The following is a 15,633-nucleotide window of genomic DNA, read 5'->3' as shown; positions in this document are numbered from 1 at the left end:
GCTTAAGGCTAGGAATTCTAGACTAGCTGGGGCAACAAAGCAAGGCCCCCGTCTCCACAAAAAATAAAATTTGGCCGGGTACAGTGGCTCATGCCTGTAATCCTAGCACTTTGGGAGTCCAAGGCAGGCGGACTGCTTGAGCCCAGGAGTTTGAGACTAGCCTGGGCAACATGGTGAAACCATGTCTCTTCAAAAGTAAACACAGAAATAGCTGGGCATGGTGGTGCACACCTGCAGTCCCAGGTACTTGGAAGGCTGAGGTGGGAGAATCACCTGAATCCAGGAAACAGAGGTTGCAGTAAGCTGAGACTGCACCACTGCACTCCAGCCTGGGTGACAGAGTGAGACTCTGTCTCAAAATGTGTGCGTGTGTTTGTGTATTTATACACATATCTATATCACTGTATATATTTATATAAGATATATACATTATATGTACACAGTAATATATAATTTATATAAACTATATCACTATGTAAATATATTCACATATTATATGAATATACTTATTACATTATTATTTTAATATATATCTTATATAATAATATATATAATACAAGATATATACATTGTATTTTCACATTCAGGTCTTCTGACTCCCAGTCCTGTGCTCTTCCTATTATATCTTCTTCGGCTCAAAGGTGAACTTAAATGTCAAAGCCAAAAATTTCACCATGAAGCTTAGTGTTTGTTTATAATGTAAAAAAAAGTTTTTCATGTAATAATATTATGTGTACGTGTAAAGACATAAAATTTTTTTTTTGGCCAGGCGCAGTGGCTCACACCTGTAATCCCAGCACTTTGGGAGGCCAAGGCAGGTGGATCGCGAGGTCAGGAGATCAAGACCATCCTGGCTAACATGGTGAATCGCCATCTCTACTAAAAATTAGCTGGGTGTGGTGACGGGCACCTGTAGTCCCAGCCACTCAAGGGGCTGAGGCAGGAGAATGGCATGGACCCAGGAGGCGGAGCCTGCAGTGAGCCGAGATCGCGCCATTGCACTCCAGCCCAGGTGACAGAGCGAGACTCTGTCTCAAAAAACAACAACAACAACAAAATTAGCCAGGCATGGTAACGGGCGCCTGTAATCCCAGCTTCTTGGGATGCTGAGGGAGGAGAATCATTTGAACCCGAGAGGCAGAGGCTGCAGTGAGCAGAGATCATGCTACTGTACTCCAGCCTGGGTGACAAGAGCAAGACTCTCTCAAAACAAAACAAAACAAAACAAAAAAAACCCACACCTCCTAACAAAAACGTTAGTAACAATATGAAATAACTGGAAGTAATAGGACAGGCAAAGGAGGCAAATATTTTTATTTTTAGAGATGGGGTCTTGATAAGTTGCCCAAGCTGGATTCGAACTCCTAGGCTCAAGCAATCTTCCCAACTCAGCTTCCTGAGTAGTTGAGACTACAGGTGCACGCCACTGTACCTGGCTGGGGTGCAGATATTTGTATAAAATTTATTCATATAAACTGAAAAACATGAGCTTGGAGGTAATTTAGAATAGAAATACACAGCCTAATAGTCTCAAAACAGCCCATCCTTCTGTTAAAACTGATATGTACACTGAAGATATAACAAGTTTTGTTTGGTGTATTTAGTTTAAAAAGGGATGTAATCTATTTTAGAAAGATATTTTATCTATATATTTTACTTATATATATCTGGCATATATTTGGCTAAATAAAATGTTCAATTTGGGCTGTTAAAAGTGTGTTAAGGAATAAGACAGCCTCTGGAATTTATTAATACAATTTTGAGACTCTGCTCTGTTTTGAGCCTCATTTCTATACTTCAATCTTTACAAAATGCCATTCTCCTACAACTTCAGCTTTCAGCACTGGTTCTAGTAGTTTCTAGCTTTACCATCAATTCTGCCTGACCACGTAGCCTGCCTAATACAAGCCATTTGCAAGCCATTTGTTGAAGTTTTACATGGGAAGTGAAAAGTCAGCCAACAGGGGTAGCAGAGAAATAATTTGTTATGTGTCAGAAGAGGGACTGACTATATAGTCAGAAGAGGGACAGTTACAACAAAGAAGACTCAAATTACCTTTCCATATTTCTGGGCATAGGATCCAGTAAGAAGCGAGTGGAAGATGATGATGGTTTCATCCAAGTCCCATAGAAATACCCGCTGAGGAAAGAAAATATAAAAAATGAGTATATTTTCCAATTACAATGGAATGAAACTAGAAATCAATAACAGAAAGAGAACTGGGAAGTTCACAAATATGTAGGAATTAAACAATACAATACTAAACAACCAATGGATCAAAGAAGAAATCATAAGTGAAATCAGAATATACCTTGAGGTGAATGAAAACAGAAATAAAACATTAGATTTGTGGAATACAGTGAAAGCAGTGCTAACAGGAAAAATTATAGCTTATTTTATATATATGCATTACATTTTTTATATATATGTATTTTATACATACATTAAAAGAGACAAATGATCCCAAATCTATGACCTAATTGCATATCTTAAGAAACTAGAAAAAGAGAAAAAGAAACATAAAGCTAGCAGTAGGAAGGAAATAACAATGGTTAGAGCAGAGATAAATAAAAGAGAGACTACAAAAACAACAGAAAAATCAATGAAACAAAAAGTTGGTTCTTTGAAAATATCTATAAAATTCACAACCTTTGGCTAAATTGACTAAGGGAAAAAAAGAGAAGATTCAAATGACTAAAATCAGAAATGAAAGTGGGGACATCACTACCAGTTTTATAGAAATAAGGATTACAAGAGAATACCATGCACAGTTGTATACCAAGAGATTGGGTAACCCAGGTGAAATGGTCAAATTCCTAGAAATACATAGCATAAAGTACCAAAACTGTCTCAAGAAGGAATACAAAATCCGGTAAGAGCTATAACTAGTAAGGAGATTGAATGCATAATTAAAAACATCCCAACAAAGAAAAGCCCAAGATAAGATGGTTTTAATGGTGAGTTCTTCCAAACATTTACAGAATTAACACGAATCCTCCTTAAACTCTTACAAAAACTGGAAGAGGAGGGAATACTTCCTGACTAATGCAATGAGGCTGGCATTATCCTGATACCAAAGTCAGACTAAGGCACTGTAAGAAAACTATAGACCAACATCTCTTGTGAAAATCAACATAAAAATACTCAACAGGCCAGGCACAGTGGCTCACACCTGTAAACCTAGCACTGTGAGAGGCTGAAGCAGGCAGATCGCTTGAGCCCAGGAGTTTGAGACCAGCCTGGGCAACATGGCAAAACACCGTCTCTACAAAAAAACACAAAAACTACCCAGTTCCGGTGGTGCATGCCGGTAGTCCCAGCTACTTGGGAGGCTGAGGCAGGAGGATCACTTGGGCATGGGAAGTCAAGGATGCAGTGTGCAGGGACCACACCACTACACTCCAGTCTGGGCAACAAAGTGAGACCCTGTCCCAAAAAAACCAAAAAAACAAAAAAACCCAAAAAACCACACATCTATAAAACTAAACAAAACAGAGGTAAACCAAATTCAGCAGCATATTAAAAGAATTAAACATCATGGCAGGGCAAGGTGGCTCACGCCTATAATTCCAGCACTTTGTGAGGCCGAGGCAGGTGGATCACCTGAGGTCAGGAGTTCGAGACCAGCCTGGCCAACCTGGTGAAACCCCATCTCTACTAAAAATACAAAAATTAGCTGGGTGTGGTGGTGCACACTTGTAGTCCCAGCTACTTGGGAGGCTGAGACAGGAGAATCACTTGAACCCAGGAGGCAGAGGTTGCAGTGAGCCGAGATTGTGCCACTGCACTCCAGCGTGGGAAACAGAGAGAGGTTCTGTCTCAAAAAAAGAAAAAAGAATTAAACATCATAACCAAGTGAGATTAGTTCCCAGAACATAAGGATGTAAGGATGGTTCATTCAACATAAAAAAATTAATTAGGAGTGCAAAAGGCTTATTGGAAAAAAAATTATGCAAAGTAATATATCACATTAATAGAACAGAGGGGGGAAAAGCTACATGATAATCTCAACTGATGCAGAAAATGCATCTGACAACATTCAACACCTTTTCTATTCTTAGTTTATTATTTTTTCAATAAATGAGGGATAGAAGGGAATGTTATCAATATGATAAAGGCCATATAAAAAAAATCCGTAACTAGCCGGGCACGGTGGCTCATGCCTGTAATCACAGCACTTTGAGAGACCAAAGCGGGTGGATCACAATGTCAGGAGATCGAGACCATCCTGGCCAACATGGTGAAACCCCGTCTCTACTAAAAACACAAAAAATTAACCGGATGTGGTGGCATGCGCCCGTAATCCCAGCTACTCAGGAGGCCGAGGCAGGAGAATCGCTTGAACCTGGGAGGCGGAGGTTGCAGTGAGCTGAGATCACGCCACTGCACCCCAGACTGGGTGACAGAGCGTGACTCCATCTCCAGAAAATAAATAAATAAATAAATAAATAAATAAAAATAAATCCATAACTAGTATCACACCTAGTGGTGAAAGACTGAAAGTTTTACTCCTGAGATCAAGAATAAGACAAGGATGTCTGTTTTTGCCACCTCTATTCAACATAGTACTGGAAGTTCTAGCCAGAGAGATTTGGCAAGAAAGGGGAAAGAGACATCCAATTTGGAAAGGAAGAAGCAAAATTATCTGTTTGCAGATGACATAATCTTTTTTTTTTTTTTTTTTTTTGAGAAACAGTGTCGCTCTGTCACCCAGGCTGAAGTGTAGTGGCGCAATCTGGGCTCACTGCAACCTCCACCTCCTAAGTTCAAGCCATTCTCCTGCCTCAGCCTCCCAAGTAGCTGGGATTACAGGTGTGCACCACCAGATCTGGCTAATTTTTTTTTATTTTTGTACTTTCAGTAGAGACAGGGTTTTGCCATGTTGACCAGGCTGGTCTCAGACTCCTGACTTCAGGTGATCTGCCCACAAAGTGCTGGGATTACAGGCGTGAGCCACTGTGCCTGGCCGATGTGATCTTATATGTAGAAAACCTTAAATAACCCAGAGAAAATTGTTAACGCTAATAAATAAATTCAGAAATCAGCTGTATTTCTTTCTTTTTTTTTTCCGAGACAGAGTCTTGCTCTGTCGCCCAGGCTGGAGTGCAGTGGTACGATCTCGGCTCACTGCAACCTCCGCCTCCCGGGTTGAAGCAATTCTCTTGCCTTAGCCTCCCGCGTAGCTGGGGTTACAGGCGCCTGCCACCATGCCCGGCTAATTTTTGTATTTTTAGTAGAGACAGGGTTTCACCATGTTGGTCAGGCCGGTCTTGAACTCCTGACCTTGTGATCTGCCCACCTCAGCCTCCCAAAGTGCTGGGATTACAGATTGAGCCACTGCGCCCGGCCAATCAGCTGTATTTCTATATACTTGCAATGAATAATTTGAAAAGGAAATTTAAAGACCTTCTGTGATAGCATGAAAAAGAAAATACTTAGGAATAAATTTAACCAAGTAGGCATAGCTAAATAAATGGAAAGACATCTATGTTCATGGATTAGAAGACCTAATACTGTAAAGAAGACAATACTACCCAAACCAATCTACAAATTCAACGCAATCCCTATCAAAATCCAATAGTAGTTTTTTAAAAAATAGAAAATTGCATTCTAAAATTCTTATGAATCTCAAGGAACCCAAAAAGCCAAAACTGTCTTGAAATAGAACAAAGTTGAAGAATTCACACTTCCTAATTTCGAAACTTACAGTAACCAAAACAGTGTGGTACTAGCATAAGGATAGACATACAGACGAATGAAATAAACCGAACGTCTAGAAATAAAGCCTTACAAATATCATCAATTTTTCTTTGTCTTTTTTCTTAGTTTAGTTTTTTACCTTCTTTTAGTATTTAACCTACAGCCAACATCATAAGTCATATTTTTAATAGGATGCCAAAACCATTCAATAAGGAACGTCTTTTCAACAAGTAGTGCTGGGAAAACTGGATATCCATATGCAAAATAATAAAGTTAGACCATTATCTTATACCATATACAAAATTAACTCAAAATGGAGAACAGCCTAAAGTTAAGAGCTAAACGATGAAAATCTCAGAAAAAATACATAAAAATCTTCATAACCTTGTATTAAGTATTACACCAAGAAAACAAAACAAAAAGAAACAACAAGTATTAGACCAAAAGCACAGCAATAATAGAAATCAGACTTCCTAAACATTAAAAATTTTTGTGCTTCAAAGCACAAAAATTGAGAGTGAAAAGATGACCTACAGAATGGGAGAAAATATTTGAAGATTATATATCTGATTAATATAAGGGATTAATAATCTAGAATATTCTAGAATATTAATATAGAATATATAAAGAACTCCTACAACTCAACAATGGAAAACCAAACAATCAAGTTTAAAAGTGGGCAAAGGGCAGGGCACAGTGGCTCATGTCTGTAATCCCAGCACTTTGGGAGGCTGAGGTGGGTGGATCACCTGAGGTCAGGAGTTCAAGACCAGCCTGGCCAACACGGTGAAACCCTGTCTCTACTAAAAATACAAAAATTAACCAGGCTTGGTGGCATGTGCCTGTAATCCCAGCTACTCAGGAGGCTGAGGCACAAGAATTGCTTGAACCTGGGAGGCAGAGGTTGCAGTGAGCCGAGATTGTGCCACTGCACTAGGGAAGTGCAAATCAAAGCCACAATAAGATACCACTTCACATCCATTAGAATAGCTATTATCAAAAAAACGGGAAATAACAAGTGTTGGTGAGGATGTGAACAAATTGGAACCTTTATGTATCGCTGGTGAGAGCATAAAACCGTGCAGCCACAATGGAAAATAGTTTGGTGGTTTCTCAAAAAGTGGAGCACAGAATTACAATAGCATCCAGCAATTCCACTCTTACATATATACTAAAAAGAATTGATAAGATGCACTCAGAAAGATAATTGTACACCAATGGTCAAAGCAGCATTACTCACAATAGCACAAAGGTGAAAAACCCCAAGTGTCCCTCAACAGATGAATGGATAAACAAAATGTGGTATATACATATAATAAAATATTCAGACACAAAAAGGAATGAAATTCTGGTATGTGCTACAACATGGATGAACCTTAAAAACATTATGGTACGCAGGGCGTGGTGGCTCACGTCTGTAATCCCAGCACTTTGGGAGGCCAAGGCAGGCAGATCACGAGGTCAGGAGTTTGAGAACAGACTGACCAACATGTTGAAACCCTGTCTCTACTAAAAATACAAAAATTAGCCAGGCGTGCTGGTGTGCACCTATAATCCAGCTACTCTGGAGGCTGAGGTAGGAGAATCACTTGAACTCGGGAGGCAGAGGTTGCGGTAAGCCGAGATCGTGCCACTGCACTCCAGCCTGAGAGACCATCTCAAAACAACAACAACAACAACAAACCATTATGGTAAATGAAATAAGTCTGGCACAAAAGGATACATTTTTCTGTGATTCCACTTATATGAGATATCTAGAATAAGCAGTCAAAGACAGAAAGTAGAATAGAGGTTACCAGAGGTTAGAAGAAGGGGAGAATGGGGAGTTACTGCTTAATGGGTACAGAGTTTTCATTTGGAATCATGAAAAAGTTCTAGAAATATACAGTGGTGATGGTTATACAATATTGTGAATGTATAATGACACTAAATCGTATACTTAAAAATGGCTAAAATGGTAAATTTTATGTATATTTTAGACAATTAAAAAATGAGTTTTCAGTTTTTCCTAAGAAATATATCAGAAATTTACTTTTTCTTTCTTTCTTCTTCACTCCAAACCTCTGAAAAGAGAGAAAGGCTTCAAATACAGCCTCAGTTCACCTATGTCTTAAGAGCACTTATCAATAGATTCATAGTTAAATATGTATTTTCCTCTCATTAAATAATAGCACTATAGAAAAACAGAAAACAAAAAGATAATACAAAAACTCCACATTTTTAGCACTCTGCATGACCTTTATGTCTTTAATGATGAGGTCAAATGTATGTTCATCATAAACTCATATAGTACTTACACTACAGAATAAATCAGCACTAGTCTCATTAATAAGTTACCAGATCTGTTTGCGTCTTACAGAAACTTGGCTAAAAGCACTCTAGTCCTTTCCTTTTAAATTTCTTTTCTTTTCTCTTTTCTTTTTGAGACAGAGTCTCACTCTGTTGCCCTGGCTGGAGTGCAGCGGCCCGATCATAGCTCACTGCAGCCTCAACCTGCCAGGCTCAAGTGATCCTCCCATCTCAGCTTCCCAAGTAGGTGGGACTATAGATGTGCAGCTAATTTTTGTATATATATATTTTTAGAGATGGGGGTCTAACTATGTTGCCTATGCTGGTCTCAAGCGATCCTCCCGCCTCAGCCTCCCAAAGTGCTGGGATTACAGGCGTGAGCCACCGCACCTGACCCTTTTAAAATTTTAAATAGAGAACAGTATGACCTTACTTGTAACTCCCTCTGCTTTCTGAATATGATGAATTGTTTCTGTTCTCTTCTGGAATATACAGAATAATTTGTTCTTTTTACATTTTTTCTTTTTACGTGGCCAATTCAGTTTATTTTGCTCAGGAATTAAAGGGCACATAACATAGTCCACATTATCTCTGTGAGCTTCAAAAACATGTTTGATAAACTTAAGAAGTGAGAAAAAAACAAAGTAGGTAACTCAAATCAGTTTCTTCTCATACTTCTAATTCACTGTCTTGGGAAGAAGTGGCATCAGCTTTCCTCTTGCCCCGGTTCTTGCTAGTCATGTTTTTCCTGGACTGATCATCAGTATCTTTACTTGGTGTAGTCTGGGACAAAGATGGGCTTGTAGAAGGTTCTCCTGGAAAGAAAAAGTGAGACATATGTTGTCAGGAGTCACAGGCTATAAGAATCAGGGCAGGAAGAGGGTTAGCGGACTCTGCCCTCGTGAGTCATAATGCAGGGATAAAGGTTGGAAAGCTAAACCTTATGTAAGCAATTATGAAGTGTACATCTAGGCATTGAGCATCAGCACTGGCTAACATCAGAAAAGTTATAACCAGACTTTATATGCTTACCGCATGATGGAAGAAAATATCAAGGAAGTTGTTTTGCCAAGAAAAAGCTGAACCTGAATCTTCATGGTCAAACTTGTAGATCAGAGTTTCTCAACCTGGCACAACTGACATTTTGGATCAGATAATTATGTGTTGTGGGGGGATGTCTTGTGCATTATAGGATGTTTGGTTAAGCAGTATCCTTAGCATCTACCCACTAGATGCTAGAAGCACCCCTCCACCTAGTGTAACAACCAAAAATGTTTCCATACATTGCCAACAGTTGAAAACAACTGTTCATTCACCAATTTACAATAAAATACAGAAGGCAGCAGGGCATGTTAAACCACCTTATGAGGATATAACTGTCAAAATTCAGACTGGGAAACAGTATGGGATCAACACTCCAGTTTCTTCAAAAAACAAACTACAAGGGGGAGAAAAAGAGACGGGAGGATTTATAGGTTAAAATAGAGATGAAACACAAAATACCCATAACTACCAATCACAATTTATGGACCTTATATTTGGATCCTAATTTTCCCTCCTCAAATTTTCTATTTATTTATTATTTCTATTTACTAATATGATAAAAACTGTATATGCTTTATGTTGTTTTGAAATATGTATACATTGTGGAATAGGTTGGATCCTACTTTAAACAAAAGGGAAACAAAACTCATAACATTTATGAGAAAGCTGGAAATACAAATACATTTTGGTACTTGATAATACAAAATTAAGACATTATTAATATTGAACTTTTAAAGATGGGATAATGCCATTGTGGTTATGTTAACGAGTACCGTACTTATCTTTTAGAGAACAATGCCTGGAATCTGGGGAGGGAGCTAGATGATGTATAGCTGAAACAAAATTGTCTACAAGTTGATAACTGCTGAAGATGAATGATGGATATGTAAGCGTTCATCATCACACTAGCCTTGCAACTTTTCCCTATGTTTGAAATTCTCCATTATTCAAAAGTTAAAATTGTTATGAATAACAAAGATATTTAGAAAAATGACTTTAAAACCTTAGTTTTTTAATCAACACTTGTAATTATTTCAAATTTATGTAAGTTTGAAGTGGCGACCATTTGTACGTCCACTTATTAGACTTGTATGGTGAACCGCACAGAAAACTGTTCCATTGTTATATAGCACTGTTTCTAAACACGCATCAGTGCCAATGATAAACAGTGCTTTCCTCAAACCACATGATGTGAAAGCCAACTACCAAATTTTCATTAAATATAAATAAAAAGTGTGTGTATATATGTGTTTATTAAATGTGTGTCTAAGCTTTTATGTCAAACGCTTTTAAGTTGGACACTGTAATTCATTGATACACTTCAGAACTGTGAGCCTCCTGAAATTATAGGTTAAATTGTATGTATTTCTCTGAGGGAAAAGGACAATGCTTTCCTCAGAATCTTTTTTTTTTTTTTTTTTTTTGAGATGGAGTCTCGCTCTGTCGCCCAGGCTGGAGTGCAGTGGCGCAATCTCGGCTCACTGCAAGCTCCGCCTCCCGGGTTCAAGCCATTCTCCTGCCTCAGCTTCCCGAGTACCTGGGACTACAGGCGCCCACCACCACGCCCGGCTAATTTTTTGTATTTTTAGTAGAGACGGGGTTTCACTGTGTTGGCCAGGATGGTCTCGATCTCCTGACCTCGTGATCTGCCCGCCTCGGCCTCCCAAAGTGCTGGGATTACAGGCGTGAGCCACCGCGCCCAGCCATTTCCTCAGAATCTTAAAGGGATCCAGGACATAGAAAGAACTATGGCTCTGAGGCCTTAGCAGCAGTTCAAAACCTGCACAAGATTAAAATTGGAGTCCTCCAACTTTTACAAAATATTATAACATGCTGAAGCTCCCTGTGACAAGTGGGTTAAAGCTACAGGGAGGGCAGAGTACGAGTCAGAAACAGTCTTTTAGTTCTTGATACTTTTCTGTTCTGTTCTCAGCATCAGGTATACATTCAGCCTACCAACGACTCATAGCCTGCTTCCAGTACTCCTCACCTGAGAGGGAAAGCCAAAAGCATGGTAACAATGACTTAAGACAGAACAAAATCATCCTTACCGTTGCCTAAAAACAACTGTTGAATGAAGTGACCTTAAGCCAAAGTTTTCAGAGCAGCAGTGCTTACCAGAGGAAAGTCTCTGTGCTGCAGGTGCAGGCGCCATGACACTAGGCTTCTCCGACTGGTATGTGGTCGCTGCTAATGTGGTGCTCTCTGCATCACTGTTAGTCTGACCTGTGACTCCAAAGCTGGAGCTGGGGTAGCAGGCCTGGTACTGATTCTGACCAAGAATAGTGTAGGTGGGATAATCCTACAGGCCAAAGGAAATAAGAAAACAAGACTCTTATAGCATACATTAATCTCAACACAAGAGGCTTTCTTCTCCCACTTTCTTATTCATAATTATTTTTCTAAAACATTAATTTGACTCTCATTTACCTATCTAAAAGTCTCCAATCTAAATCAATGATTTTCCAAATGCATTCTGTGGAAACCTGAGTCAAGAGATGTCCCAGGAGCAGTCTTGGAATGAGGAGAATGCTGAGAGGGACGGGTCCTCTGTACTCTCATAAACATACACATAGTGTCCCTTTTTCTATTCTAACAGCCTGTTCCCCCAGTTTTATGTACCAAATTTTTGCAAGAATTTGAGGGAAAGATTCTCCTCTAAGAGGTTTACAAACTGTTGCACTAGATAATAGCATTTCTAAGGACAACAAAACAAAACTTAAACTTAAGCAAACAAAAAAAGCACATATCCTACATTAAAGTGCCTTAATTTAAAAACTGATTATCAGCTGGGTGCGGTGGCTCATGCCTGTAATCTCAGCACTTTGGAAGGCCGAGATGGGTGAATCACTTCAGGTCAGGAGTTCAAGACCAGCCTGGCCAACATGGTGAAACCCTGTCTCTACTAAAAATATAAAAATTAGCCGGGCGCGGTAGCACATGCCTGAAATCCCAGCTACTTGGGAGGCTAAGGCACGAGAATCGCTTGAAACTGGAAAGTGGAGGTTGCAGTGAGCCGAGATTGCACCACTGCACTCCAGCCTGGGTGACAAAGCGAGACGCTGTCTCAAAACAAAACAAACAAAAAACAACCTGATTATCTACCTAAAACAATCAAGTTTTCTTTAAAAATAGTTTCCTGGCCAGGCACAGTGGCTTATGCCTGTAATCCCAGCACTTTGGGAGGACGAGGTGGGAGGATCACATGAGCTCAGGAGTTCGAGACCAGCCTGGCCAAAACAGTGAGACCTTCTCTCTACTAAAAATACAAACAAACAAACAAAAATCCAGGCATGGTGATGCATGCCTGTGGTCTCAGCTATTCGGGAGGCTGAGGTGGGAGGATCACTTGAGCCCAGGGGGCAAAGTTTGCAATGAACCAAGATCATGCCACTGCACTCCAGCCTAGGTGACACACTGCCTCAAAAAAAAAAAAAAAAAAAAAAGGCCGGGCACGGTGGCTCACGCCTATAATTCCAGCATTTTGGGAGGCTGAGGCAGGCAGATCACATGAAGTCAGGAGTTTGAGACCAGCCTGACCAGCATGGCGAAACCTAGTCCCTACTAAAAATACAAAAATTAGCCAGGCATGGTGGCATGCGCCTGTAGTTCCAGCTACTAGGGAAGATGAGGCAGGAGAATCGCTTGAACCTGGGAGACAGAGTTTGTAGTGAGCTGAGATCATACCACTGCATTCCAGACTGGGCAACAGAGTAAGACTCTGTCTCAAAAAAAAAAAAAAAAAAAGTTTTCCTAAAATATTGGGATAAAACTTTTGGTTTCACAGGCACATATATGGCAAAACTTACTAAACTGTACAATTTAAATCTGTGTAGTTTACTATATGTCAATTACTCCCTAATAAAGCTGTAAAAAAAACTAGGTATGACAGTTCAAATACACAGCTAAAAAAATTCCATTGACACTGATATTGATGGCAAGTAGGAAAAAGCTAACTAATCAGATCAATTATTTCTAATTAGTCATTGGGTATCTACCATAAACCAAATATAATTCTATGTATGTGTGTATTTGTGCATGGGCAGAAGAAGGAAATATTAAAGAAAAGAATAAGTCACACTAGCAGAACTCAAGGGAGTTAAAAATCTAGCAGGAGAGAAGACAGACAACAAAATGGCAATAAAATATGTCAAATGACTGAAATACAGAACAGACAACTATCACTGTAAAGTGTGATGGTAAAGAAGCTTTCTAGATTAATGGGCAGAGAAAGTAAGAACATGAATAGGCTCTGAGGAGATTTTATTCAGGGGCCACAGATGCTGAGTCTGGTTGAAACAAGGGACCTCTGTAGGCCTGAATGATTGGTAAAGCAATACGACTTGGATTCTTTAGGCAATAGTATATAGCCTGTGGGCTAGGGAATAGGGAATGGGGACTCTCAAATTCAAACCAACAAATAAAAACATGAAAAGAAGGAGAATAGCGTGAACCCGGGAGGCAGAGCTTGCAGTGAGCAGAGATTGCGCCACTGCACTCTGGCCTGGGTGACAGAGCGAGACTCTGTCTCAAAAAACAAACAAACAAACAAAAAACATGAAAATATTCTGAGCAGGTCAGTAACATGATAAAAAGTGGGATTTAGAAAAAATTAATGAGATAGTATTTTAGAGAATGAACAGGCACAAGGAGGAAAAAACTGGAAATAAAATGAGCAATTAACCATGGTAATTCAGGATTAAAGGGGAAAATACCAAAACATGGGAGACGATAGCAAAAAGGAAAAGAAATTCTTCTCAAAGATTTTGAGAAATGACCAGATTGGGTAAGGTTGTGAGAAAAATAATGGAAGATATCTGGTCTGGTTTTAGGCCTATGTTTATTAAGAAAAATGCTGTATCACTAACAAGAATTAAGAAGTCAGGGAAAAGTGGTTTTGCTTCTGGAAGACAAACAGACATAAAAAGGGCTGGAATAAAAGTCTGATTTTAGATACGTTGAACTTAGGGAAACAGCAAGACATTAAAGAAAAAATGTCAATCAGGTGGAAGCTGTAAATATCATGAGGGAGGATTAGAATCTTTGGCAACAGTAAATGGACATTATGTGGTTAAATACCCCTGTGGATGAACTAATTAACATGTGGAAAAACCAAATAGAAACTGTCCACGTTCAAAGACAGGGTCAAAAAGATGAGCTATGAGACGGAAAGAGACAGTCCTTAGAAAAATACCAGGTACACAGGTGGGAGCTCAATAAATATTTGTGGACTAAAGAATAAATGGCGGGGCACAGTGGCTCACGCCTGTAATCCCAGCACTTTCGGAGGCCAAGGCGGGCGCGGCTCACTCTAAGTCAGGAGTTTGAGACCAGCCTGGCCAACGTGTGAAACCTCATCTCTACTAAAAACACAAAAATTAACTGGACATGGTGGCACATGACTATAGTTCCAGCTACTCAGGAGGCTGAGGCAGGAGAATCACTTGAACCTGAGAGGCGGAGGTTGCAGTGAGCCAAGATTGCACCACTGTACTCCAGCCTGGGAGATAGAGTGAGTGAGACTCCATCTTAAAAAAAAAAAAAAAAAAAAAAAAGCAAAACCAGTATAATAACCAGAATAGTACTGTTAACTGTAGACAGGAAAAGATCCAAGGAGACAGTGGTGATGATAATTGCTGTAGAGAAAACAAATAAAACAAAAATAAAAAACTCTAGAACTAACACTGAAGGTGTTACTAGTGATCTCCTAAGCATAGTTAACATAACAGTGATCAAGAACAGACCACAAAAAATTCATAAAGAATGAGTTGTTCATTCCATAAATATTTACTAAGTGCCTTTGATGTAAGTGGCAGGCATTTTTCTATACTCTCGGAATATGTAAATGAACAAAATAGAAAAATAAATCCCTACCTTCATGCAGCTTACATTCTAGTAGGGGCAGAGTAGGAAGTGAAGACAAACACAGTAAAGGAACAGACATAACCATATTGTAGAGAGACTCAGCAGAGGAACAACAAAAACTAGACAGTAGCCCAAGATGCCATCCAGGGTCCAAGTTCTGAAGGTATCCAGAAAAAAGTCTCCACAGCCCATACTCTTCCTGGTTGTTTCTTAGATAGGCAAATTGACCATGGAAAGAAGAAAGAGCAAGCTAGATGAACTCTATCACAACAGGATGAACAAAAGTAGCACCATACCTGGTTTGAGATGCTGGCTACTGCTGCTGCTGGAATATTGGCAATTGTAGAAGAAGTAGATATCAGGCTTGCATTTGTGCTTGAAGCTAGAGGATTGATGGGGTTAAAAGATATTAAAGATATTATGTAAAAGGTTAGAAGAAACTGAAAATAGATATATTTTAAGTGAACAGATTTATAAGGAGATAACATTGGCAAAGGAAACACACTCGTTTTGCTTTTTTGTATGGGATAGCTACATTTACACTTGGTTAAAAACAAAACATTTGAAACATCTTTCTGTTTCAACTTGAGTCTTCAATTCTTCTTACTAAAGGCCTAAAAGGATATATATTCAATTTACAGCTCATACTAATAATATCAATGAAATCACAGCTAAATCCAATTCCTCCAGTCCATCTTCTCCAGAGGCTGAAAAATGACTCACCTGCAATATGA

The 15,633-nt window shown here is 39.3% G+C and overlaps 1 protein-coding gene and 1 long non-coding RNA gene across 8 annotated transcripts in view; both read right to left on the bottom strand.

Annotated features, from left to right (window-relative positions):
* Positions 1 to 15,633, bottom strand: part of EYA3 (EYA transcriptional coactivator and phosphatase 3) — a 121,709-nt gene that overhangs the window by 33,572 nt on the left and 72,504 nt on the right. For all 7 annotated transcript variants that reach the window (XM_055261313.2, XM_055261310.2, XM_063631444.1 and 4 more), the window contains 4 exons: positions 15,196 to 15,281; positions 11,153 to 11,336; positions 8,666 to 8,805; positions 2,057 to 2,140 (listed from right to left, as the gene is read on the bottom strand). In XM_055261313.2, the coding sequence (XP_055117288.1) occupies positions 2,057 to 2,140; positions 8,666 to 8,805; positions 11,153 to 11,336; positions 15,196 to 15,281 (494 nt within the window). The remainder of the gene's footprint in view (positions 1 to 2,056; positions 2,141 to 8,665; positions 8,806 to 11,152; positions 11,337 to 15,195; positions 15,282 to 15,633) is intronic.
* LOC134735618 (uncharacterized) overlaps positions 1 to 15,633 on the bottom strand; it is a 290,658-nt gene that overhangs the window by 228,610 nt on the left and 46,415 nt on the right. The gene's annotated exons all lie outside the window — the stretch shown is intronic.

The sequence above is a fragment of the Symphalangus syndactylus genome, chromosome 22 (assembly GCF_028878055.3).
Source record: "Symphalangus syndactylus isolate Jambi chromosome 22, NHGRI_mSymSyn1-v2.1_pri, whole genome shotgun sequence".
NCBI lineage: Eukaryota > Metazoa > Chordata > Mammalia > Primates > Hylobatidae > Symphalangus > Symphalangus syndactylus.
This window is presented reverse-complemented; position numbering and strand designations above follow the sequence as displayed.